Source organism: Ursus maritimus, unplaced genomic scaffold, assembly GCF_017311325.1.
Source record: "Ursus maritimus isolate PB19 unplaced genomic scaffold, ASM1731132v1 scaffold_15, whole genome shotgun sequence".
NCBI lineage: Eukaryota > Metazoa > Chordata > Mammalia > Carnivora > Ursidae > Ursus > Ursus maritimus.
Genome location: NW_024423897.1, coordinates 51,877,897 through 51,904,570, shown reverse-complemented (window position 1 = coordinate 51,904,570; position 26,674 = coordinate 51,877,897). Strand labels below are relative to the sequence as shown.

Here is a 26,674-nt window from a genome sequence, read left to right as displayed (position 1 = left end):
GGCCCAGCGCGTCAGTCGGCCCCCGGGCTCCTGGGGCGGGAACGCGGACCGCCGTCCCCACCCCGCGCCTCCTGAGCCTGCCAGCCGCGGGAAAGGGATCCCCGGCGCCAGCGGGCGACCACGGCGTCTGACTGACCGACGGGGGAGGCTCCGCGCCCGTCCGCAGAGCGCGGCCGGCATGGCGGCGCGGAGAAGCGCCCCGGGGGCGCGGGCGCGGGAACGGGAGGGTCCTCGCGCCCCCGCCGCAGGTGGGCCCCGGGCCGGCGAACGGGCGGGGCGGGGCGGGCAGGAGCGGGCGGGGGCCGGCGGTCAGCCTGGGGCTCTCTCTCCTCCGCTGGCCGTCGGCGCTGAGGGTGGGGAGGTCCGGGAGAGCCCCAGGGCAAGGGGGGGACGGGCTGCACCCCCAAACACCCCCGGCAGGGTTTGCGCTGCAGTCGGGGACAGGGGTCGCATCGCACCTGAATAGGAACTATGCCCGCGGGAGGCAAAGCTGTTTGGGTCGTGGCTGTGAGCTACCTGCCGAGGCGGGGAGGACAGGCTCCTGGGAGGGGGGAGCCCGTCTTGCGGACTGGTACGGGGTGGGGGGGCACAGGCAGACGCGGGTCAAACCTGTCTCCGAGGAGCGGCAGTGTCCCCTTCTCAGTGTCCCCCTCTCGGTGTCCCCTCTGAGAACTTGGTTGTTGTCTGGGGAGTTGCGGGAGGGCGGGGGGAAGTTGACGGGTTTCGCGCTTTGCTGGTGGAGGATGTGGCCCACACCTTCGCAGCAGTCAAGACTTGCTGAACAACAGAGAAAACTGGCTTTTGAACAAAAATGTCACCAAGCACAGAATGGTACAGTCGCGCCCTCAAGTATGGGCGCTGAGGTGGGGGCGCCCCCCCCCCCGCCCGTGTCGGGGCGTCTCTGCTTTCTGCGTTCGTAGCTGGGGTAGAGGTGAAGGCCCTTTTCCTTCCCTGTCTTCAGCCGGCAGTCCCAGCTCCGAGCAGGAAGATGAACAGAGGAAGATGAACGTAGCAGCTTCTCAGTGTTGAGCACATTCCCGCTGCGTGTTTGTCTGGTGGCCACCACCGCAGGGGTGTGAGCCTACTGGTGAATTTGGGGAGCGTTCTTCCTGTTCACAAACACAGAGTTGGGGCTCGAGGTACTGCAGCGTTTATGGGAAGTTGGCAGGTGCCAGGACTGCTTATTAATTGGGGTTCTCCGTCCCAGCAGGAACTTTTGATTCACACCTGAGCTGTTGGGTGTGGTGGAAACAGTGCCGCTCTGGGAGCCAGGACATGAGTTCTAGACCTCATTCTGCCCAGAACCCTGTGCCTAGAAGCCACAGCCACTCTGGGCTTCCATGTCCTCAGAGGATGAGGATGTTGGGGTAGCTGATCCATAAGGCCCCTCCCAGTCTAGAATTCTATGATTGACTTACTCTCAAAAGTTTGGAAAATGAACTCATTTTCAACCTTTCTGCACCTTGAATTATTATAGAATTAGCCAAATATTTCCTGTGGGTGTATTCGTTTGAACTTTTTATGATGTGATTTTTCCCCTCTCTCCTTGCCTTATTTTGGGAGGGAAAGCAAAGCTGGAAATGGAGTAGGCCTCAGCAGAAGAAAGCTGGTTTGGGAGGCAGAAAGATGCCTACTCTGGGCTTACCCTCACGGCCAGGAATTTTTCATTCCAATGCATCAAGTTCAAGGTGTGCCAGCACTGTGAGCCCAGAGAATTCTTTCCTCAGCTCCAGCCTATGGGGACTGCAGTTGGTGTGCAGCAGTGGAAAAATGTAATTCAAGGATTGGGTTATGGAAAACTTTTTTTTTTTCCCTCCAAAACATAACCCATAACCTCTGAGGACTTAGGAGCATAGTTTCCCTTCTTTAGGGGTGGTGTTTGGGGGCAGGGGTGAATTTTAAGTCAGTTGCCAAAGGTAGGATGGGGGCAAGTTATTTTTACCTACCCCTCTTTTGGAAAGGGAGAGACCCAGGTTCACTTCTGAGATAATAGCAAGTGCTAAGAAGTCACACTGGACAATAAAAACCAAATGGACAGCAGTCAGAGGAAGCCCATAGAGAGTGGTAGGGATGGAAAGAATTTTCTGGTAGCCATTTTTATTCTTTGTGAAGTGTTTGGATATTGAGAATCATGAACTAAACATCTGCACACCATATGATGGGAAAGACACTGTCAGAATTGGAATATCAGACAGGGAAGTGGCACCCAAGTTGATTTGGTGCAATGCCCTGAGGCCCCAGGGCTGAGGAGGAAAGAGGAAGCAGAGGAGACCCGCCCACTGGAGGAGCAGCTCAAAATCTTCAGCATACGTTTGGCAGCCGGGCGCTTGAGGAGGGGATGTGTACCCCACGTTTTTCCGGGCCCGTCTTGCCTCTTTCCAGCCCCCGGGTCATTAACTGTCAAGATTAGTTCAGACATTGTTGTGGTTCTTCACCAGAAAGACTGCAAGTTTGCAGCCGTGTCCTCAGGAGTGGCAGGACCCCAGGGTGGTGCCCAGGGGCTAGCCAGGGGTGGCAGGAATGCCCAGTGTGGAACGGGGGACCCAGCAGCCAGGTCCCCTCCCCCCAGCTACACATAGAGCAGCTCTGCTTTTGCCATTTATTTCCCCCTCTGCTTCCGTTCTTGTTTTATATGCTGTTCTGAGTAAGATTTTGTTTGGGGGAAAGAGAGTCAAATGCTAAACGCAAAGTTTAGAAATCATGGTCATGGCCAGTGTTTTTGAATTTTGCTGTTGTCTTTATTTCGTGGAAATGGCTTAGAACTGTGCCTGGCCCACAGTAAGCACTCATCATCATCATCACCATCTTCATCGTCATCATCTTCATCATTTCCTTACACCATGAGGTCGTGGTTATTTTTATCCCTATTTTATTGCTACCAAGTCACATACAACTGGTACAAGATTTCCCACTTCCCACGTAGACTTTCCTACTAATTAAAAGATGCGTTCCTCAGTATCATGGAATACATTATTCCAAAGCCGTTCAAGGATAACTTTATGTACCAAGCAGATGTTTCTATCCACCGAATGCGGCCTTTGCCCCATTCCCCTGGGCAATCCTAGGTACCACACTGGGTGGACAGGTGAATTTACCTGGTGAGCACTTCTGTGTTTAAAGGGAGAGCGGGCAAATCCGAACAGCTAAGGATCAGGCAGCTGGTCCATGGCAAGAAGAGTGATGAGGATTGTGGGGCTCATACATTCCCTCCTCAGCACGGACTTCAAAGGGGTGCTACCAACTGTGATCTTATTCTAGAACCAGTGCCTTCAAAGACTCTGCTCTCCAGGACCTGAACCATGGGCGGAGGGGTTACTGGCGGTGGTCAGTGGGTGCCAAGGAGGAGAGGAGTGAGTAGCCAAGGTTCTTTGTGTGCTAGTTGTAACCTTAAAGAGAACTATTTTCCATCTTTAAAAGATAGTTTGAGGGCTTAGGAACAAAAACAAACAAGCAAAACCCCAATGCTGCGATTAAACACACACACAACGGAATGTTTAAAACCAAATGGTCCGTAGTTGGTATTTTTCGCCAGCCTGTTTGCCCCACTTTGATACTTTTGCATTTCTGTGAGATGGATTCGATGCCAAATAAAATGTAAGTTTGGTAGCAGGTGCTCTAGCTGAGTAGAAATCCTCGATTGGCAGTTATGAACTTGAACATGACCTTTCACCTGACTTTCTAGCATGGGTGGGCGCTGTCTCCGGTGCCTGTAACACCACTGTTGTCCTTGCCATGGAAAACAGTGGGCATTCGAGTTCTCTTCGTGGTGTTGGCCACAGAGACACAGCCCATGGAGAGTCTTAGGTAATCTTTACCACCACTCCGACTCTCTGAATGGTTATGGAATTTGCTCAAAGTTTCCAGCTAGTAAGTGGTGGCTAGTGTTCAAACCTGGCAGCGTGGCTCCACCCAAAACCCATTCTTTACCATCCACCTCTTCTGTCTCCTGAAACACGGTTCAGGATTATACCTGCGAGCACTCGAGTCTCCCGGTTCCCTCCCCACGTCTCAGCTCTTCTCAATTAAAGTTGGGTTATCATTTTAATACCCTGTTGTTGCTCTGCGGAACTCACAGGTCTGGGGGACAGAAGTGAGATTATGAAAAAGTCTTCATGATCGAGCTAAAGCGTCCTACATACGTGGTGGCATCTTTGTAGCTATGACAGCCCCTTGCATCAGCTTGAGAGGAGTGAGTGAGTTACTGGGCTGTGTATTTGACCTTTTTCTTCTGTCCGCTTGAAATCTCTGGTAAATGTGCGGTCACTTAAAACAGTCTGCTCCCAGAATCGAGGTTGCTTACACATTTATTGATTTGTAATTAACTTAATGGAAGAACAGATCGCAATAAATCAACAGAGGAAAGGTTTTGTTTATGCGCTCATTTTGCCAGTAATCTTTTGTTCCGGTCATACCCCATTTTACTACTTTCTCATTTCATTGGAGCCAGAAGAGACAGGTGGCATCATGTTTAAAATGAGAGGATGATAAAATGCTTATGTTCCTTTCTAGGAGACTAAGGACTGTTGTCTGGTAGTACTGTTGCTGGGATTCTCAAGTAATAAACAAAAACCTCAGAAACCATAGCATGTAAAACGCCATGCTCCATGGATCTCTGAATTAAGAATTTCATAGTTAGCCTTTTGTTGTTGATTTAACCAGGTATCGATGACTTTGAGTCTATGTGGGATTGTTGGATGGTAGATATATAGTAATTTATTTTTTTTAAAGATTTTATTTATTTATTCGACAGAGATAGAGACAGCCAGCGAGAGAGGGAACATAAGCAGGGGGAGTGGGAGAGGAAGAAGCAGGCTTATAGCGGAGGAGCCTGATGTGGGGCTCGATCCCATAACGCCGGGATCACGCCCTGAGCCGAAGGCAGACGCCTAACCGCTGTGCCACCCAGGCGCCCCGATATATAGTAATTTAAAGTACCGTATTAGCTTGTCTGGTAGTTGGCTTTTATGAATATTAGGGTTAGTCTTCTAGCAGAGGAAAAAGTAATGTAATTGGAAGTTGGTTCCTCGAAAGACTTCCTTCCCTCCGGTTCAGAAAGAAGTGGGATCTGATTCCACATCAAGGGTTAACCGTCGAAAAGAGAGAAGCACACTGCCCTCTCTTGTTCCTGATACAGCGGACATGAGCTCCCTGCTCTCTCCAGGCTTGGGATAGCCCCAGTGGGTACAGTGGGTACACGGAGGTGGGCGGGGGAGCCGGTGGTGGGAGCTCATCAGGCAGTGGTCTTTGAACAACTTGTGTCTCTCCTCTAAGTCAGGGCTGAGAGTTCTCGGAGCCTTTAGTCCCCCAGATTTAGAAGTGAACTGAATTCCTTCTTGCCTGGTAAAGAGAGAATTGCTTTCTAGGTCTTAAGATAACACCTGGTACATCGTGGCCGTATTTGTGGACCTGTGACAGGAAGACCTCACCTTTCCCGTGAGGTCTCTAGAGTGACCAGAAAAGTGAGTGCTCAGTGTCTCCCAAGTGTGTGTCCCAGGTCATTAGGACAGGTCGAAATGCCTTGGAGGAAGCAGGACAGCTGACAGGAAAGGGAAGTGGAGGAGGTGGCAAGCCCGTGCTGGCGTGGGCTGCGGATAATCAGTCGCCATCTAGATCTAGAGGGCTGGATGTACTGACGCCCGCAGACAGATCAGCTCTGTGGCATTTTAAAAATGAACTTGGAGTTCAGTTTGTAGCTAAGGATGAAGTTGGGCACTTACCCTGAAAAGCAATTGTAGCCAATGGTATTATTAATGTAGCACTTCTGGGTCCCTCAGCTTTGCACCTGAATCAGTGTAAGACTTGGACATATCCATTCCTTCCGCCGCAGTCTGAAGTAGAGAGAAGTCACTTGAACCGAGAGACAGTTTATGAGATCAGTGTTATCCATGGTGTTTCCCTCTGTTTTGGTCTCTAAATATTTGCTGAACCCACTTTTGTTAAACTCAGCTGACTGTTAGGATAGGGGACTTGTACAGCCAAGACTGTTGACCTGTGCTGTCTTGTTCTTCGTGTGTTAATATTCCAGTGTATTCTCCCATTTACGCCTCATTGATTGATTCAATCAAAATGTGGAGCCTGGGGCACCTGGGTGGCTCAGTCGGTGAAGCGTCTGCCTTCGGCTCAGGTCATGATCCCAGGGTCCGGGGATCGAGTCCCACATCAGGCTCCTTGCTCAGCGGGGAGCCTGCTTCTCCCTCTGCCTCTGCCTGCTGCTCCCCCCTGCTTGTGCTTTCTCTCTCTGTCTGTCAAATAAATAAGTAAAATCTTTTAAAAAATAAAAAAATAAAATAAACAAAATGTGGAGCCTATAACCTCTGAATGTGGAAGCCTATAACCTCTCCTTCTCCCTCCCTCCCAGGCTCCTCTTCCACCATCTCTTTTTTAAAAAAATTCTTGCTGTTTTTAGAAACTGGTCGCCTCCATGGAAGCCCTGCTGTGAGAGATCTATAGGAGCGAGAGTGGACTTCTGAGGGTGGGAGTCCTTGCTGGCACTTGTCACAGTCTCACGTAACTGCTGTGTGTGTTCAGGGCATCTTTCCTGTGGTGCAAGTTGTGGGTAACGTTTTAAGTGTAGTTGAACTTCAGTTGTTTCACAACTATGTAAAATCCTGTGCCTTGTGCCCCAGTGTGACCACTCCTCCAACACAGCTCAGAAACCAGTTACCATAAAGAGGCCTTTGGTGGAAGAAGGGAACTGGCAGTTGATGGCCTGGCCTCCTTATGTCTGTTCATGGGGGAGGAAGCTGAGGTCCCGAGTCGCTCAGCTCTCTAGGACCAGACTGTGGGTTCCTGATTCCCCGGTGCTGGCTCATTCCTCTACCTTGAAGCCATGCCACTAGGTGACCACTTCACATTCTCACGTCCTGCTTTGTATGTACATGAGTGTCATTAAGGGAAGAGAAAACACTGATGGCTCACTGTTTCTGGCATAGGTGTGGTGTTCCAAGTCAGGAGGGACCACCAAGATAGAGGCTCTTAGTTAGGATTCGGTATGGCGGAATACCAGAACAACCCCATATAAGTGAATCAAGTTTATTTCTCTCATGTTCCAGCTCAAAGGTGGTTCTCCAGGGCGGGAACGGGCTCCATGGTGTCAGGCGCCCAGCTGCTTCCACTTCACGTCCACCATGCATGGCTTGCATGACTCGCTACCTCGTGGTCCACGATGGCTGCCGGACATCAGTTAGCACACTCACATTCCAGCTAGGAGGGAGGAAGAAGGACAGGAAAGACACCCCTCTCAACAGAGCCCTCTGAACATTTCACATAATGCTGCGTAGTCAGAATTCACTCGTGCAGCTACACCCAGCCCGTAGGGAGGATGGGACGTAGCCTTTGTTCAAGTAGCCCTGTATCCAGCTAAAAGTCGGGACTCTCTCTCTGGAAGAAGAGAGAACGGATACCGAGGGAAGCTGGCGGTGTCGGTCATGGAGACACATGGCCTGGATCCTGATTACATGGATTCATTTTACTGATTCGACAAATATTTATTAACCGTGTACTATGTGCCTAGGTACCAAGAAAGCAGAGCGAAAACAGACACAATCCCAGTCCTTAAGACGTTTACCTACACAGGAAGACGGACACTGATCAAACACAAACATGGTTGTGTAAACTGTGCTAAGTGCTGTGAAGGGAAGGGACACTGTGTGCCGAGCGAGTAACGGGGACTTGAGCAAGCCTGGGGGGTGGTGGGAATGGGTCAGAGGCTTTGCCCCAGGAAGTGACATTGGAGCTGACGCTGGGGACTGAGGAGAGTGAAGGGTGTTACAGGCCGCAGAAAGAGCTCAGGCGAAGAAGGCAGGCTGGAGGCCGGCGTGGGCGCTCAGGGAGGAACTGACAGCCAGTCCTCTTGAGCAAGAGCCAGCGGGGAGAGAAGAGGGAAGAATTAGGGTCAGACCCCGTGGGGCTCTGTTGGGAGGGTGACCGCCGTCGGCCTGTCTGGCACGAGATTGTCCCAGGACATGGAACTTTTAGTGCTAAAATTGGAGAGCCCCAGGCAAGCCAGGATGTGTTGGTCACCCTTGCTGGAGGCCACAGTCATAGTTGGAGTCCTTTAATACGAATTTCAGCCAAGTCCCTTTTTAGATAGACGTAGCCCTCAGCCACGGAAACACAGCTGGCTGGTAAGCATAGCCCCTCCTGTTGGCCGAAAGGGAAAGAGGCACAAAACCCGGGCAGCGCTCCCTGTGGTTGGATTGCGTGACCGGAGAGACTTTGGCTGGCATGATTTCTCCTGAGAGGAATTTCAGAAATTAATTGGCCTGTGATAATGTATTATTTAGGATGACAAACCAGCCGAGGACAGAGGAAGCCCGTACTCCGCGGTGGCATGTCTCAGCGCAGCCAATACCTTGGAATCACCTGGGAACTTCACCAGTAAATCCAAAAAGGCACAGGTGGACCCAGGGCACGGGAGATCGACTCCATCCCAGGGCCCCTCAAGTCTGGGCATGCATGTGGGTGGCTGGGGATCTTGCAGAACACAGACGCTGCTTCCATGGGCCCCGTGGATCTGTATTCCCAAGTGCCCGGGTGGTAGTGATGTTGCCGGTCCAGAGACCTCGAGTACAGCGTCTGCAGTGTTTGACGAGTGGGTTTGGAAGCCACTGGTTTCTTTTCCTGGAGAGCAGAGCGAAAAGACCATGTAGAGGTGCACGGGTCGGTGAGAGGAGAGAGGGACTCGGGCAGCACAGGGAGGCTCCGCTTTGTGCCACCAGCAGGGATGGGCTTCTTTTGACTTCTCAGTTGGTTCCTAGGAGTTGTGGGTTATATGATGCGTCTGGTCCCTGGTTCCAGAAGAACCGGCTCTCCGTGGCTTCTGGCTACGATGGGGCAATAGGAAGGTGATGCCCCATTACCTTTCTCACACCTTGTTTCGAGACCTTTTCCAGTTCACTACACTGGCTGCTAGGATTCGGGTCTTTCCTACAAGTAAGAAAACCAGGGGTGCCTGGGTGGCTCAGTTGGTTAAGCACCTGCCTTCGGCTCAGGTCATGATCCCAGGGCCCTGGGATCGAGTTCCGCATCAGGCTCCTCACTCAGTAGGGAGCCTGCTTCTCCCACTCTATCTGCCTGCTGCTCGCCCTGCTTGTGTGCTCTCTCTGTCAGATAAATAAATTAAATCTTAAAAAAAAAAAAACAGAAATTAGAAGAAGAAAAGCCAGAAAGATTTTTAAATAGGAGATGACACACCCACTGAATATAAAAAGGCAATAAAAAAACAAAACAAAAAAACTGAAACAAAGAAAAAACACCACCGGCTACAGAGTGGAAAATGGTTTGGGGAAGGGAAGCCAATTAGGATTAGTAACCATTAGCGACAGAGCCCAAATGGGTCTGATTAATGGAAAAATCACCGCAGGGCAGAAATGCGGAGTGGCTCGTCTGAGTGTACCTTTAGTTCTCTCTTGGTCATATTTCATAAATGACTTGTAGTGGGAGGTGGAAGACAGGCTTAATCTTTAAAGGTCTAAGAGTTGAGAGTGTGCCTCAAAGCCCTGGCCGGTGAGGCAGTGAACCAGATCCAGGAGCACGAAGTTTAGCGGGGATACCTGTCAGCTCCTGGATCTCAAGCACAGAGACTGTACACGTGATGAACCCCTTGCTTCCCTTCCCAGGTTCTGAACAACCTGAAAGGTAGCCACGGGAGTCAGAGAATTTTATTTTTATTTATTTTTATTTTTATTTTTAAAAAGACATATTTATTTGAGAGAGTACAAGCAGAAGGGGCAGAGGGAGAGGGAGAGAGAATCGCAAGCAGACACCACACCCAGCACAGAGCCCCACATGGGGTTCTAGCTCACCACCCCGAGACCACCACCCGAGCTGAAATCAAGAGTCGAGCATCCAACTGCACCACCCAGGGGCCCCAGAGGCAGAGACTTTTTAAATGTCAGCCGATAAAACCCGCATGTCCTAGTCGTGCGGCCGGATGGGCTTGCTGAGCAATGCCCGAGCTGAGCTCACCCCTAAAAGGTCAGGCCCAAGGGCACCTCTCTGCCAGCAAGGAGGAGGGGCCACGTTGAGCGGGTTATTTCAAACCTGCCATCAGACCAGCCGCTTTCCCTCGGGAAGGAGTCAAGTGAGAGAGGGCTGGGGCCAAGGCCTGAGCCAGGTCTTCAGGAAAGCCCTTCCAGCTGGAAATCTGAGAAGGGTGGAATGAAAGCGCCGATCCCTGTCTCTCCCTTCAGACATTGGGGAGACATACTCCAGCAACAGGTCTAAAGGGCTTTAAGTTGATGGCAGGCGAGTTGATGGCTTTTTCTTTTGCAGCTATACAATACTAACGAATACAATCTCAGGCTGAAGGCATCCTTTGAGTGAATCGTCTAGAACAGGGTTTGGCAAAGCACTCTGGATCTGGAGCCACTCAGTTTTTAGATGGCCGGCCACCTAAGAATGGTTTTGACATTTTTTTAATGGTTAGGGGCAAGAAAATCAAAAGAATACCATTTCCTAACATGTGGAACTTACATGAAATTCGGACCTCAGTGTTCGTAAGTAAGTTTTCTCGGAACACAGCCCAGCTGTGTGCTATCTAATGGCAGCTTTTTGTCAGGGCCAATTTGAGAACTTGGGACAGAGACCAGCTGGCTGGGAAGCCTACCATACTTACTCTCGGACCCTATACAGAAAGCTTGCTGACCCCTGACCAAGAATGAAGGAGCGGTCGTGTGTTTGCATTGGCTCCTGGGTGGGTCACGCTCAGGGCATGGTGTTCTGTCCTGGGGCCTCACTGCAAGTGTGGAGTGGGTTCAGAGAAGGGTGACCCCGACAATGAAGAGACCCCTGCCCCCAGCCTGTGTCATATGAGGACAGGTTGAGACAATGGGAATGTTCAACTGAGAGGAGAAGCAGGCGCGCGGTGGAAATGATGGCTGCCTTTTACATCCGTGCCTGTCGATTGTTTCGAATTCTTGGAAGAGAATTGTTTCAGGAAGGCAGCTTTGAGGTTGATTCAAAGGGCACTGACCTTGAGTCCGCATGTGTTGGTTCAAGTTCAGACTTCTCCTCGCGTTCTCTGAGCTTTAGGTTCTTCTCCCCAGAGATGAAGGGGGCAGGCGACCGCCCATCCCGTGCCCAGGTCCACAGTGAGTTAGGGTTCAGCTTTTCCCTCCGAGGTGTTTTCCGGCCAGCAGGGGGCACGCTCATGGAGACCCCTCAGGGACCCGTGGCTGGGCTGGAGTGCAGAGGGAGCTCTGGGGGGGGGGGGGCGCCCCGCGGAGGGGCTGGCGTGCATCGGAATTTAGAGAACAAGTGGAACTCCAGCCCCTTCACCCAAAGCATTCTGTGATTCCGTGAAAGACGCGAAAGCTGTCGTGTAGAAGGGCAGTCCCACATGTTCCTCAGGACTCCAGGCGACACCCTTCCAGGCGGTGGCTGCACATCCAGCCACGCGGGCCTCCCGCTCAGGAGCTTTCCCTGATCTTCGGGTAACATCGGCATCTCTACCAGGATCTAAAGGCCTGCTGCTCTGAGCCTGGCCGGCCTTCCCTTGCCTTGTGGACTCCGTCTGTCCCCTGGGTCTCCACTCTGCCACACGCTGGCGGAGGTCAGGTACCAATGTTACCTCTGCGGCTGCAGCCATGTTTCTTTGGATCGTGGCCTTGGTGGGTCCCCAAACACAGGAGCAGGGGCCAGCCCTGTGTTCGTAATGGCAGCATCAGCTCTTGGCCCAGGGCTCGGCCCATAGGAAGAGCTTACTCTGTATTCATAGACTAATGATAGACTCGGATCAATAAGGAGAGAAGTGTTGCAGAAAAGGAAATGGTCTCCCACACATGGGAGTGAGTCCCCACCCCTAGAGGTGGCGGGGAGGTTGCAGTGAGGACTCAGCCAGGGAGTTTCCATTTGCCCAGTGGCTCGGCCTTACAAGCACCCATTCGTGGCTTGGGTGTAATTTCATTCTAACCCTCTGTTATCCCTGTTGGTCTTCTCCGTCGGGGAGACGTGTTGGGATCCTCGAAGCTAAGTGCTTTGGCTGAGGTCCTGCAGCTAGACTGTAGCAAAGTCAAGACAGAGCCCTGGGCTTGTTCCGCTGAGTCACTGGTCTCTCCCAGGCCAGGGAGCCTGGCTGGCTGGCTCAGGGGATCCTGGAGTGCTGAGATTTCCTAGAGAAGGCGTTCCAGCTTGCTAGGACATGGCAGCCTATGCCCCCCGCAGCTCTTGTGTTTTTAGAGTTGGGGGGTTTCAAATTCCCCTACCCATGATCAGAAAATTACACTTATCTCTTAAAGTGATGGGTTGCAGTTGATACCCCTAAACTTGTGCCCAGTAACTGAAACAAATCTCTGAGCTATGACATTATTAAACACACGTGTGCACGCACAATCCTGTCAGTGTCTGGCCAGGGGCAGTTTCGTGCTGTCCTTGCTGACACTCAGTTGAGCAGGAGCCTTGGGTATGGCAGGCCCCGCCCTGCGGGGACGGTGCTAGCAGCCTGAGTGGGTTGCCTGACAGGGTTTCAGCTGCATGTCTTACTGGTCATGACTTTCGAGGTAAAAACCTTTCGCTTGGTGGCTCTCTCGCTCAGTGAGCCTGGTCTTGCACTTTTGGCTTATAGCTCTTGACTCAGCAGATGGCTGTCCTTTCTTCATGGGGCAGAAGTAACGCCTGACATACAAAAGCATACAAAGACTCTTGACCTCACATTTCAAAGATTGGTAAGGAGGACTTTTTCCCCCTATTTCCTCCAGAGCTGCTATAAAAACAGGTAACCTGTGAATTTTCAAGGACCACGACCATTTAAATCCAGTCCTTTATGCTGCCATGCTGACTTTTCTCTAGTCGTCTCCCTGGCGCTCCGCATGACTTAGAAACCTCGATGGCCTCTTGGGGTTTGTTCTGTTTGTCATTCTGCCTGCATACTGTTTATTTCATTTGTTTAGACTAATGTGCATTATTTTGCCTGATTCTCGAGCCTCTGAGTTCCTCAGAACTAAGCTCTGAGAGAGGCGACCCCCTGGGGGATGGAGGTCTGCCTGCCACGCGGCTGGCTCAGAGGGCCTCATGTTATTCTTTTTTTTTTTTTTTTAAGATTTTATTCATTTATTTGAGAGCGAGAGTGAGCATGAATGGGGTGGGGTGGGGGGAAGAAGCAGAGGGAGAGGGAGAAGCAAGCTCCCCACTGAGCAGGGAGCCGGCCATGGGGCTCGATCCCAGGACTCTGGGATCATGACCTGAGCCAAAGGCAGACGCTTCACTGACTGAGCCACCCAGGCACCTGGGCTTTGTGTCATTCTGTGTCCCTGCAGAGAGACCCCCCCCCCCACACACACACCAGGGTGTGCTGAGCCCGGGGGGTGCCGGGTATGGCACTGTGGGCCTGGACAAGCCGACCAGTAGCCTTCCCTGACAGGAGGGCATCCCAATATCCACGAGCTCCTTGAGGACAGAGCAGATGTCTTTCCACTTCACTTCCTGCCAGCCCGGTGCCCAGCCCAGGGTGGGGAGAAGAGTATAGTCGAGGAGGGCCTGGCAGGAGCAAGGCAGGCCTTCCCAGACCCTTCTGTGTCCGCTGTGCCATTTGGCTTCTGATCGCACCTCTCTGCAGCATTCCCTGCCCTTGCTGAGAATAACCCGAAAGCCACATTCACTTTTTCAAAGGGGGCAGTGTTCCAGGACTCAGCTCAGAAAAGTGTGAAAAGTTTACTAACACCTCTGACATGTCTATGTCCCTCGCTTGGTCAGAGCCGCCCCTAGCCCTTCTCTCCTCTGGCCACAGAGAGTGTGCAGCTGTCCCGGGACCTTTCCCACGGGTCCCTCTGCTTCCTGATCAGTCATCAGTCTCTCTCGAGCACTCTCTCTCCCAGCTCCTGCTGATGAACCGTAACACGGGATGGACGCAGGTGGAAGAGCTGTTGTAGTCGTTACATTGAATTTAGTATCTTTTACCTTCCATTTTAGCAAGATGAATTTAATGCATATGTTTCTTCACTCCCTCTGCTCTCAGACATCTCAATCAAATTGCCTTTTACATCTCTGGCCTAATGTCCCCCCCCCAGATCAGGAGCCCCTGATCTGCTTCAGGAGAAAGTCGTCAGCCAGACGCAGCTGGCAGTGTAGACCTGTGAAGGGGCCACAGGCCGCTGTACCGGGAGTAAGATTGGGAGAAAGTAGAGGCAGGAAGGGATGGGCCGTCTGGGCCCGGGACAGCCCTGGAAGGTTTGGGGGCGAAGGAGGCACTGAGGAGTTTCCATGAGAAGGAGCCCAGGGCTCCCGGGGAGGCCTGCCATGTGCATAATCACTCTGTTTCCGGCTCTGCAGCGTCTTTTGGTTTTGTTTTCAGGGTTTTTTTTTTTTTTCTTTTTGGTTTCCTGTTTGAATGTTTGAATTATTTCAGCTTTGGTACATTGTAGAGAATGGAAAAAATTCTAAGTAGAATTTTACCACAAAAAAGTGGCTCTTTTTTTTCAGTTCTAGTCGTGGTCGCATCTGCCATATATAGTTTGAGCGCTGCCGATGAGATCTGACTTTCAGATCACCGCCTTGTTGCCTCCGGGGGGCCCGGTGCCCTTCCTCCAGCACCTGAGACACTTAAGTTCGAGTTCTCCCGGCTGTGTGGGTTGGGGTCTCCCGCATGTCTTCGTGCTGTGAGACCTAGTTAATCCACTTTCCAGTAGGGCAGAAGTGCAGGGTGGCCTCGTTTCAGCCACCACCCAAGTGGCCCATTCCAAAAGTACTAACACGAAGTTTTGTTTTTTCTCTCTTGACCAACATGGACAAAGACCAGATCCATTATTCTGGCAGGGCTTCTGTTCTCTGCCCCTCCTTGTGGCCCTCACTTCCTGGAGATGCTTTGTTGCCAAAACCTGCCCCCCGACCCCCCACTCCCATGTTTCTTGTCCTCATCCTTGACCCTCTGTGTATTGTGCTGAATGACCGAATCCCTGGCGGCAGGGCCGGCTCTCTTTTCCCGCTGCTTTTCGGGGTCAGCGTCACCCCAGCCCAGGTCCTCTTGGACAGAGGAGGGGAGGCTAGGTGGATCAGTGCTGAATTCTCCCTGGTGGGCTAGCAGATGGGGGACCCCAGTGAAGGTCCTGACGTGGGAAATTTTATCCCCTCTCTGCTGTATTTGGGGAAATGAGATTTGACCCATGAAATGTGCAAGTGGTGGTGATGCTAGTATCCCGCAAAGCCCCTCATTCGTGGTGTTCTCATCTCTGGCTGTTGTTTCTGGGTTGCAGTCCAGTTAGTGACACATGCCAGGGGCAGTGGATTTTAAGGCTCTTTTTAAAGAGTCTTGATTCCACTTGCTGTCGCAGAGCTGAAGATCGATTCTGGCATAATTCACAGGCAGGAGAGCCAAGGGATCAGGCCTGCTGCCCCGGCTCCACACGGCCCTGGCTTTGAATCCCAGCTTTTCCGCTTCCGTAGTCAATCTTTCTCTCCTGCGCAGCTTCCTCGTCCGCAAAATAAGGGTGGCTGGACTAACAGCAATAAAAATAATAATGAACATGGACCTGGGGACTCAGGGTTTGCCAGAGGGACTGGAAGGACCGTAAGGGCCAGCGTGAGGTCAGCAGTCCCTGGGTGCCAGGCCCTGTTGCGTACTGTTGCCCTCCCCAGGCTGAGCAGCAGAAGCTTAGGGAGGTGAAGTCACCAGGGCATGAGCAGGCCTGGGCTGGGGCCAGGGCGGAGAGCACCTGCAGGAGCATGAGGGAATTCCTGTGAAGCACGTACGCAGCTCTGGCCTACGGCAAAACTCCACCTGTAGCTATTTTAATGATCACCCAAGCCATACATTATGCTGCTAAAACACGGCACTTCGTCTCCTTGGATGAAGAGGCCCCGCTCCTCATATTATCGTATCTGGAATGAACACCTCAGGACTGTCTATGAGCTGCAGCCACTCCCATGGGACTTCTGGGGTCCCGCCCCCAGGTTGCTCCCTGGCGCTCACACCAGCCCCCATGATTATGCTCCCTGGCCCCTCTTGCTTTAAGTCACCGGACCAAAAACTGTGCCAGTTAGGCAGAGCGAGGCCGGCAGTTTAAGCTTGTATTCTAGGTTTGCATGAGAAAGGCGAACTGAGCTCTCACGTGTTTTGTTTTTTCTGATAAGTTGATCATATCTCCCTTTCTTGGGTTGGAGGTGGGGTTTATTTCAGGACAAAGACAGCAGGCCAGGGAAGTGTGTTGTACGTGTGTAGGGGGGAGTCAGGGGAGCCGTAATCTGTAGGTTTTCCTGTGGAGGCCCTGGTCAGCTGCCGGAGAGGCCTCACACTCAGGAGAAGGCCCTGCTTTAGGGGGTCTCAAATCTAGGGCCCCAAGGGGCCTGGCAGGAACTCAAAGGATGCCAGGGGTTGGCTAGAGTCTGTGACAAATGCGAGCAGCGTGCCCCATGGAGGAGGCAGCAGCCAGACCCCACCTCAGTGACTTCAAGCCCTCCAAGTCCGCAAAGAAATGAGCACCAGCCGGCGGGAAATAGCCGATGCTTTACAAGGCTCTTCCTGGAAGAAGAAATGTGCGTGTGTTCCTACAGAGATGCAGACTAGAGCGAGATCCCAGCCAGGACCCAGGGCCGGGGTTCAGGGAGACGCGGGCACTGGGACATGTGATGGGGGTGTTAATGGGCCGTTTGTTTTGGAAGGCACTTTGGCATCTCTGTCAAAACTGAAAATGTACACACTCCTTGACCCAGACTTTCCTCTTCTTGAAATTATCCTGAAAGCTACCATGAGTCCACAAGGACTGCTGGAGGATAACGTCTGTCCCGGCAATGTTTTCAAGAGTGAGAAATGGAAAACAATCCAAATGGTTTATCAGTGAGGCAGTGACTGTGGGCACATATGATGGTCTATCTTTATACCAAAATATTATGCATTCTTTAAAACGAAGGTAGATCTACGTGTAGTGATATGACAAGATGTCTGCTTTGTATGAAGAGAAAAAACAAGCGGTAAAATCATGTGTAATATTCCATTTTTCTCGAAAATGTTTATAAATACATTAAAAGAAATTCTGTATCACCTAGACAAAATTCTAGTTCGTGCTGAGTTTAAGGATTTACTAAGAGTATTTGCATATGTCAAAATTTTCACAGTTGGGAAATCACTCTGAATTAATAAAAATCTAAATTATAGATGTAAAGGCAGTATAGCTTTACTTTTTAAACAACTCCCGGAAGGTTTTACTCAATATCTGGGCAGGAGTTACTATATAATGGACAGCTAATGAACTGTTTTAAACAGATGAGTACTTGTTTTTGAAAATGCCTTTTTAAGTCATTGTAAGTATGTCTATTCTTATTTACTAGTAACTTGATTTCTTTTTTCTTTTTTGGTAAATTTATTTCTTTATTTGCTGGTAAATTCTTTCCTTATGAGAGTTTAAATGTGTATCAAATATCCATATAATCAAAAATGCTAAAATTGGGGCGCCTGGCTGGCTCAGGCAGTGGAGCACGTGGCTCTTGAACCCCATGCTGGGTGTGGAGCCAACTTTGGGGAAAAAAATGCTACAATTATAGATCCGCGATTGCTGAGGCTTTTTACTACAGTTGATCGCTGGAATTTTACTAAACCTTGTGCCAGGGAGGGAACAATTTCACAACGAGCCCCGGGAGGTTTGGCCACGATTCGGAGTTCTCTTCCTCATTTGTACTTCAGCATTTTACATGCTCAAGCATCAGACGGTTGGGAATGTGCTGCACATAGTAAAATACTGTAAGTACACAGTCGGAGCTCTCTGGCCCGTCCCTTTTCCCTGGTCCCGTCAGGAATGGGCATGTGTGCCATACGAGGCACACCTGTCCCCACCTCGCTGCTCTACTAAGGGGTCCACTTCCTGGAAGGGACATCCAGCCTGCCGTTTGGGTCACTGGTGTGTGCGAAGGTGATGCCAACTGTTATGGCCCATAAAGGTTTAAGAATGTCCAAGTGGGCGGAAGCGCCTGGCGGTGGCATCGAGCAGAATTCGTGGAACCGTTCTTGGATTCAGCAGATGGCACAACACCATGCACAGTGCGCTGCGCTGGCTCTGAAATAATTTCATTCCGTCTTGCCCCAGGGAGGTCTGCGTTTTTCCCACTATTACGGCCAAGACAATTCAGGGAGAGAAGTTAGGTTTCCCACGGTCACCCAGCCAGGGTATAAGAGAGGCCGGTTTTGAACAGGTGCGAGGGATTCTGAAACTGATACTCTGTGGTTATTCCTTGTCAATTCTGTGGAACAAAGATATTCTTACATAGAATGTTGGTTATAGGAGAACCGGGGGTTTCTTTAACTTTCAGATTGAATTTTTGAATGCTTTAAAAACTGTTTATGTAATCAAGGATTCCTGGGTGGCTCAGTCAGTTAAGCGTCTGTCTTCGGCCCCACTCATGATCACAGGGTCCTGGGATCGAGTCCCCGCATCGGGCTCCTTGCTCAGTGGGGAGCCTGCTTCTCCCTCTGCTTGTGCTCTCTCTCTTCCTGACAAATAAATGAATTCAATCTTTAAAAAAATAAATAATAAAAACTGTTTATGTCATCAGTGATAGACACTTTACAGGTAAAATTAGCCAATATATTTTCCCCCTTAAACAAAGCAGACTTGTGTAATTGTGCTGTGCCTTTTTTTTTTTTATTCTTAATTTCTTGTAGGAAGTGACCAAGTTCACTCCTGGATGCTAGTCACCAGCCAAGCATTAGGTACCGCGTGGAGAATAGCAAAGGGGTCAGTGATGCTGGCAGCTTCGTGTCTGGTGGCCTCCCTCTGCTACTTCAGGAGGATGCACTGCGATTTAGGGCACTGGCTGAAATGGTAGGTGGTCGGATCAGCTTCCAGCTTGACACATAGACCCTTGCTGTTCAAAGAAGATTTTTGATATTATTGTTCTCTTTATCTTTTAGGTGGATTGGATATCTGCAGAGAAAATTCAAAAGTAAATATTTTCCTATGTTTTCTTATTTCCAAGGTGCAGAGAGGTTTCAAGAAGGGTGAGGAAAGGGCGAATTAACTACTTTTTCTATTTGATTTGGTCCAGGGAACCTCAGCGTGGAGGCAGAGGTCGATCTGCTCAGTTACTGCGCGAGGGAGTGGAAAGGAGAGACGCCACGTGCCAAGCTGATGAGGAAGGTGCGTCTGTTGATACAGGTCACGACGATGCAGAATGCGTGTGTAAAAATCAGGAAACAAACATTCCGCTGTGCCCTATGAAGCCCAGAGATCAGCTAACACCAGATGGGCCACAAGGAACAATTGTGGCTCTCATGATAGAGCCAGAAAGCTGCCACACAGTGGCTTCGGGCTGTCACCTAGAGCGAGGGCCTTTGAGGACCTGGGCGAGGACGTAAATTAGGCTATAGTTTCAGGAAATCTGAGGATGGCGCTCTTTTCAGCTCCTTCTGCCGGGCCTGTGGCCCATCTCCACATGCAGGGGAGACTTCTGTCCTTGCAGGGATTAGGCACCTGGATGTAAAATATGTTGAGGATTTGTAGAATTGCCCATTGGATCAGTCGTGGTAGATACTCCCAGCGGTGCTAACAACCTTGTCAGCAGCAAGAAAGTTTCATTTCAAGTACTTTTTAGCATGGTCTTAAATGTATATAGTTTTGTTTTTTTTCACTGTGGTCAAGCTGTAGCCATCCTCTCCCCTAAATGGCATTCCCCAGCCCTGGGCTTCTAGGAATTTATCAACTGAAAGAGAAGGACATGGACTCAGTACACACAGGGGTCACTGAAATGACATGTGGTCGCATTCCAAATTTAGAATTGTATTCGTTTCTGTTGTCCTCTTTATTTGGGAGTCACGCCTCACTGACAGTACAGTGAATTCATTTTGTTTATTCTCTTATCCAGAGGAGCTGAAAACCAACTTCTTCTTTTTGTGCGGACAGGCTTACGAGGAGCTCTTTTGGCGGCATCACATTAAATGCGTCCGACAAGTAAAGAGAGATAACTATGATGCTCTGAGGTCAGTGCTCTTTCAGATATTCAGCCAGGGCCTCTCCTTTCCATCCTGGATGAAAGAGAAAGACATCGTTAAGGTATGTCTGCACACTGGAAACGTGGGGGAATGGCGGGTCGACAAGCATTGCAGTGCACATGGCCGGTTCCGTGGGCCACTCTGTGCGTCCTGAGATTGAAGGAGCCTTCAAAGGCCGTACATACCCCATCCATCTCAGAGAGGCCATCATACTTGGTCTTGTTTGTTTTTAATGTCACTATCGTTTCTCAAGAAGGACATTTGTCCTTCATAAGCAAGGTGTGGTCTACTCAAATTCACTTTTTCACTCTACACTTAGTTGAGTTTTGACCAACACATAGAGTGCTCCAGAGATTCCCCCCTATTCCTTTGTAGTCAACCCTTTGCTCACCCCTGCCCAGGGCCACCATTGATAGGTCTTATGTCCCTATCGTTTTGCCTTTCCCAGAATGTCCTCTAAATGGAACTCTCCAGCATGTAGCCTTTTGAATCTGACTTCTTTCACTTAGCAAAATGCATTGCCATTCATTCGTGTTCTGTGAATTTGTAGTTCATTCCTTTTTATTTTTGAGTGGTATTCCTTGACATGAGTATGATGCAGTTTATCTGTTCATCACTTGAAGGACATCTGGATTATTTTCAGTGTTTGACAACTATGAATAAAGCTGTTATAAATATTTCCATACAGGATTTTATCCCTTTGGGCAAATGCCTGGGAATGAGATTGTTGGGTCATGTAGGGGTAGGTCTAAGTTCATAAGAACCTGCCATCCGTTTTCCGGTGTGGCTCTGCCATTTTGCATTTCCACCAGTAATGTGTAAGAATTCCAGTTGTTCCACAGATTGATTCCACCTCAGATTGATCTGAGGCTATTTTTAGCCATTCTTTTTTTTTTTAAAGATTTTATTTATTTATTTGACAGAGATAGAGACAGCCAGAGAGAGGGGGAACATAAGTAGGGGGAGTGGGAGAGGAAGAAGCAGGCTCATAGCAGAGGAGCCTGATGTGGGGCTCGATCCCATAACGCCGGGATCACGCCCTGACCCGAAGGCAGACGCTTAACCACTGTGCCACCCAGGCGCCCCTATTTTTAGCCATTCTGATAGATGTGCACTGGTATCACTGTGCTTTTAGTTGGCATTACCCTAGTGTGGAAGGATGAGTGTCTTTCCATGTGCTTATTTGCCATCCATATTATCTTCTTAGAGAAGTGTCTGTTCAAGTCTTTTGCCCATTTTTATTTTTTTTATTTTTTATTTTAAAATTGTCTTTATTTTTATTTTATTTTATTATTGACTGAATTTTGAGCGTTCTTTATATATTCTGAGTACAAGTGCTTATCAGATATGTAATTTGCAAATATTTTCTCCCAGTCTATGCCTTGTTTTTTTTTTTTCATTTTAAGAGTGTAAGGTAGTACATTCTTTTTTTCTTCCTTTTTTTTTTTTTTTTTTTAAGGCAGACCATTCTCGATGAACAACCTGAATTTTTATTTTGAATGTAGGATGTTTAATCTAGGATGTACATTTAAGGATGGAGGGGCAAGGAAATATAAATTATATGCATATACATAGCTATACATGGCCTATTTCATTGCCATTTTTTAAATGACACTTGTTTTTATTAGTTTCATTTTATCTAGCAAGTACTTGTCAAGTGTGCATGGTGTGCTAGGCCTGCTGCTACTTGCTGAGGACAGAGAATACAACCAAGCCTCTGGGCTCCCCAAGCTCAGCAGGGCGGGAAAATGGATTAGATCCCTTCACTAGATCAGAGTCTTATGTATTCTGTAATCTTATTTAATCCTGACAAGGGTCCTGTAAGGTAGATAGTATTGTCCTGATCTATGATGGAGGATGAGGCTAGGAGGGTAAATAACGTGCACTGGCTGAGCAGTCTCACAGCTGGTAAGTGACAGAGCGAGGGCTGGACCCCGGAGTGCCTCATTCTTTTTTTTTTTTTTTTAAGATTTTATTTATTTATTCGACAGAGATAGAGACAGCCAGCGAGAGAGGGAACACAAGCAGAGGGAGTGGGAGAGGAAGAAGCAGGCTCACAGCGGAAGAGCCTGATGTGGGGCTCGATCCCATAACGCCGGGATCACGCCCTGAGCCGAAGGCAGATGCCCAACCGCTGTGCCACCCAGGCGCCCCACGGAGTGCCTCATTCTAAAGGCCACGTGCTCCCTGCTGTACTATGGGATTCTAGCATTGTTTGGGTAAAAATAGTTTCTAAAGGGATATGTCCAGGCTGTTTGGGAAGTGTTTTATGCAAAAGGATTGTTTCCATAGACCTAATCTTCATGTAGGTTTTCATCAGTTGTAAAATAATAAATTAAGAATCTGATCCGAATCCACAAATGTAAAAGAAGGAACTATATGCTTTTATTTAATTGTGTTACCATGTTTTTAAGTGGAGATTGCTACGTGAGATAAGATCATGCTCTGTAACATATTCGACATCGTGTGTCGTAAATGTTGAGGTACTAATCGTGGTTGGCATCTACTTCCTTTTCAAGCTTCCTGAAAAACTGCTCTTTTCACAAGGTTGTAATTGGATCCAGCAATACAGTTTTGGTCCGGAGAAGTATACAGGTTCCAATGTGTTTGGAAAATTACGTAAATGTGTGGAATTATTGAAAACACAGGTGAGTGCTTGGGAGAAGAAGAGACTAGGAATGAAAGTTCACACTAGGAATGACAGTGACTCTTCTCTGTCAGGCCTGTCACCCGATGCCACATAAGGAGGACACGTGGCCAGGAGCTTTTCCTCTAGGAACTGACGATTGGCTTTCCTGTTCTTCTCTCCCCTTCCAAGTAATGAACGCGTAGCACTGTCATATGTGACAGTTAGGCCCGTTATGGGTTAAGGAGGCTTTTGTGGGCTGGCTGGGAAACTTTAGCAATCACGTACCTGTTTCCTCTTGAAAGATGGGGTGCAAGGTCCAGACAGGGCACTCAGAAATGCACTTCTGGGATGTACCCTATTAATACCTTGGGGACAGCACAGGTGCTATAATTTCAACTAAGAGTTTATCCTGCCTTTGAATAGACACACATTTTGGATTGTTGAAATGAATCCTCCCTGGTAAATACCATAACATTTCTGTGCTGTAGTTTCCTGAGCTGTAAAACTGGTATGTAAATAGTGTGTCCCCTGTACAGTTATTGTGAGGATTCAGTGAGTTAAGTTAATTAAATGCTCTGATCTGTGCTTGGCACATGGTGAGTGGTAAAGAATACTAGTTCGTACTGTTTGTCTCTGGAATATCTTCTGTGTGACCCAACTCTCTTAAGCTGTCTTAGGAAACTCACTTGGTTGGTATTTTACCTAGTTGGTGGTGCTTTTTTGAAAAATGTTTCAATTAAACTAGTTTGTTATTATAAAAGTAATATGTTCCCCTCTGTTAATCTTTGGTTTATTTTCATAAGTACTTTAAAAATTATGACATGTTGTAGGAATTCACCTTTCCCCTGTAAGTTTCCCTTTAACCTCTATATTTTCAGTGGACTGAATTTAGTGGAATTAAAGATTATCACAAGAGAGGAAGTATGTGCAACATCCTTTTTTCTGATGTTCTTCTGGAATATAAACTCTATGAAGCTTTAAAGTTTATCATGCTATATCAAGTCACTGAAGTTTATGAACAAATGAAGACTAACAAGGTCATCCCCAGTCTTTTTCAACTCCTCTTTTCCCGGGAAACATCATCTGACCCTTTAAGCTTCATGATGAACCACCTGAATTCTGTGGGCGACACGTGTGGACTGGAGCAGGTAATGGGGGCAGAAGAAGCCTGTGTGTTTGATTCAGGACAATTCGGGCAGTCCTTGAACACACAGGCGTTTGGAGTTTACTTTCAGCGGTGGTAAACCCACTGCACAGAGGTGGTGGGTTGATATTATTGACCCTTAAATAGAAGGAAAAGAAGAGTCATAAACCTCACTGCTCTGTGCTGTTTGCTGCGTGTCTTCCAGCCCTGCGGCCAGAGAGCCCCAGTGCGGGAAGCCTTTCTGACCTGTCATTCTGCTTCTCAGATGGTGGCAGGTTCTCCCACAACAGAGTTGAACCAGGAGGAAGTCCTGTTGGAAAATGAGATGAAGTTTAGGAAGGCACTTGGTTACTTACTAAAGATAAATAGACATTATTGAAAAATCTTCGGGGTGCCTGGCAGGCTCGGTTGGAAGAGCATGCAACTCTCGATCTCAGGGTCGTGAGAGATCGGGTGTAAAGATTACTAAAAATGATAAATGAACTTTAACTAAAAAAAAATTATTGAAAAATTTTAAATCCAGGGGCACCTGAGTAGCTCAGTCAATTAAGCGGCTGACTCTTGATATCCGCTCAGGTCATGATGTCACGGTTGTGAGATCGAGCCCCGCAGCGGGCTCCACACTCAGCCCGGAGTCTGCTTGTCCCTCTTTCCCTGCTCTTCTCTCCCTGCTCATGTATGCTCTGTCTCTCAAATAAATAAATGAATAAAATCTTAAAAAAAAGAAAAATTTTAAATCCAGAGAATACTTTTTGATCCCCATAGTAAAGAGGTTTTTTGTTTTTTTTTTAAGATTTTATTTATTTATTTGACAGAGAGAGACAGCCAGCAAGAGAGGGAAAACAAGCAGAGGGAGTAGGAGAGGAAGAAGCAGGCTCATAGCGGAGGAGCCTGATGCGGGGCTTGATCCCAGAACGCCGGGATCACGCCCTGAGCCGAAGGCAGACGCTTAATGACTGAGCCACCCAGGCGCCCCAGTAGTAAAGAGGTTTTGTTGTGCTTTGCTCTCTTAGGCAATGCACAAAATTACCTGGCATTTTTATAAAAATTGATATAAAACTAGTTGGAAAACAGCGTGACTTTTTATTCTGAGCATTCCTTTATTTTTTATTAGTCATTTTTTTTTTCTTCCCCAAACAGCTTTTCCCTGTAATTTTTTCGTGTTGGTCTACAAAGATGTTCCTCTGCCTTCCCTTCCCTTCCACGTCGTGGGCATTTGTTCACGACTGTGGCCCTCAGTGGCTCATGCGTGGGTCTGTAAATATGCACGTTACTCCATTAGCTGCAGGAGAACATGCTCCCTCCTCAAGTGGGGGACAGGGAGTTGGAAATGTGTGTTTGTGACCTCTTTTTTCATCTTTTCTCCAGATCGATATGTTTATTCTTGGACACTCCCTTGAAATAAAGATTAAAGTGTTCAGACTGTTCAAGTTTAACTCCAGAGACTTCGAGGTCTGCTACCCAGACTTGCCGCCCAGGGAGTGGCCAGAGATCTCTCTGCTGACGGAGAATGACCGCCACTACCACGTTCCCGTCTTTTAAGTCTGGGATGGACAGGGCACCAGCTCTCGCCAATGACAGTGGTCACATTTTCAAGGAAAGTCCAGCTGGAAAACCAGAACTAGCGTTGCAGCCACTGAAAGGTTGGGGACCTTCTTCTCTAGAACTGCAGGGCCACCGGACACAGGGGTGCACGGATGGTGTTCCTTTGTTTTCCAGCAATTTCCTCCAAATCAACCTCACTAATATATTTGTGGGTTGGTGGTTTGACCTTGTTCGTATGGGCTGAGGTCATTTCACATGCAGCAGTCCTTTCAGGGCACACGGACGGTAAATTTGGACAGTAAATTTGGACAGTACAACAGGAAAAAATCGAGAGGAAAAGAGGAAAAGGACTAACCAGGCAAGAATTTGTCTCTAACCTTGATGTTCTTGTTGGGAACCTTGTCTCTGATTTGGGATCTTCATAAGCATGGCCTTACTTTAGAAGCATTACCTTCCCCGGAATCTTTATGGTATATTGATTTTCTAGAACCACTTGATTAACTGTAAAATCGTGTGTGTGTGTGTGTACACACACATATACACATGTGTATACATTGTATAGTTTTATATATACATACGTGAACACATACACACAAAGAATCACTACTTTGTAATGTTGTACAATTTGTTTTATATCGCTTTACATCTTTTTGTTACTATTGCACCTGGCCGGTCCAATCTGCTTTATATGGATAAAAAAGGTTAATTCTGTAGATTAAGGCAACTGAATGACAGTTATTGAACTATTCCAAAACATTAAACTGTGGTGTATGTATTTAACATGTATATTTAATGGAGCTAGAATCATGCTGCCCCCACCCCGCACCGTGTCTATGTCCTAATCTCCGGAACCTGTGACTATGTTGGGTTAAACGGCAAGAAGAAGGTTGCGGGTGGAATTAAGGTACTAATCTGACCTGGAAATGGGGAGGTTACTCGGGTCCTCCAGGTGCGCCCAATGTAATCCCGGGGGTCCTTATAAGGGGTTGAGGGAATTGGAAGAAGTCAGGGCCAGGGGAAAATGTGAAATACAGAACAGAGAGAGACGCAACATTTCTGGCTTTGAAGATGGAAGAAGGAGCCATGACCCAAGGAATGGAGGTGGCCTCTGAAAGCCAGAAAAGGCAAGAGAACAGAGTCTTCCCTAGAGCCTCCAGATTTTAGCCCCATGCGACCCGTGTCAGATCTCCAGCCTGCAGAGCTGTAAGATAATGCATTTATGTGGTTTAAGGCACTAGGTTTCTCGTAGTGTGTTAGAGCAACAATTGACAACAAATATATTCAAGCTAACTAATTTTTGGCCATCTTTATTTTGGAAATACTTTTCTCGTTTATTTTGTTAATCTTTATTTTGAAGGTACTTTGCTCGTCTGTTTTGAATTTCAATAAATACAAAATAACTTTTAAAATCTTGACCAATGATACACTACTTCAAAGGTACAAA

At 48.5% G+C, this 26,674-nt stretch overlaps 1 protein-coding gene across 1 annotated transcript; it reads left to right on the top strand.

Annotated features, from left to right (window-relative positions):
- The first annotated feature begins 82 nt into the window (after positions 1-82).
- Positions 83-26,645, top strand: OTULINL (OTU deubiquitinase with linear linkage specificity like). The gene is made up of 8 exons (XM_040630541.1): positions 83-248; positions 18,587-18,746; positions 18,836-18,867; positions 18,970-19,061; positions 19,824-19,973; positions 22,432-22,560; positions 23,420-23,689; positions 25,054-26,645. The coding sequence occupies exons 1-8, from the start codon at positions 179-181 to the stop codon at positions 25,225-25,227; spliced, it is 1,077 nt and encodes a 358-aa protein (XP_040486475.1). The 5' UTR covers positions 83-178; the 3' UTR covers positions 25,228-26,645.
- The last annotated feature ends 29 nt before the right edge of the window (positions 26,646-26,674 follow it).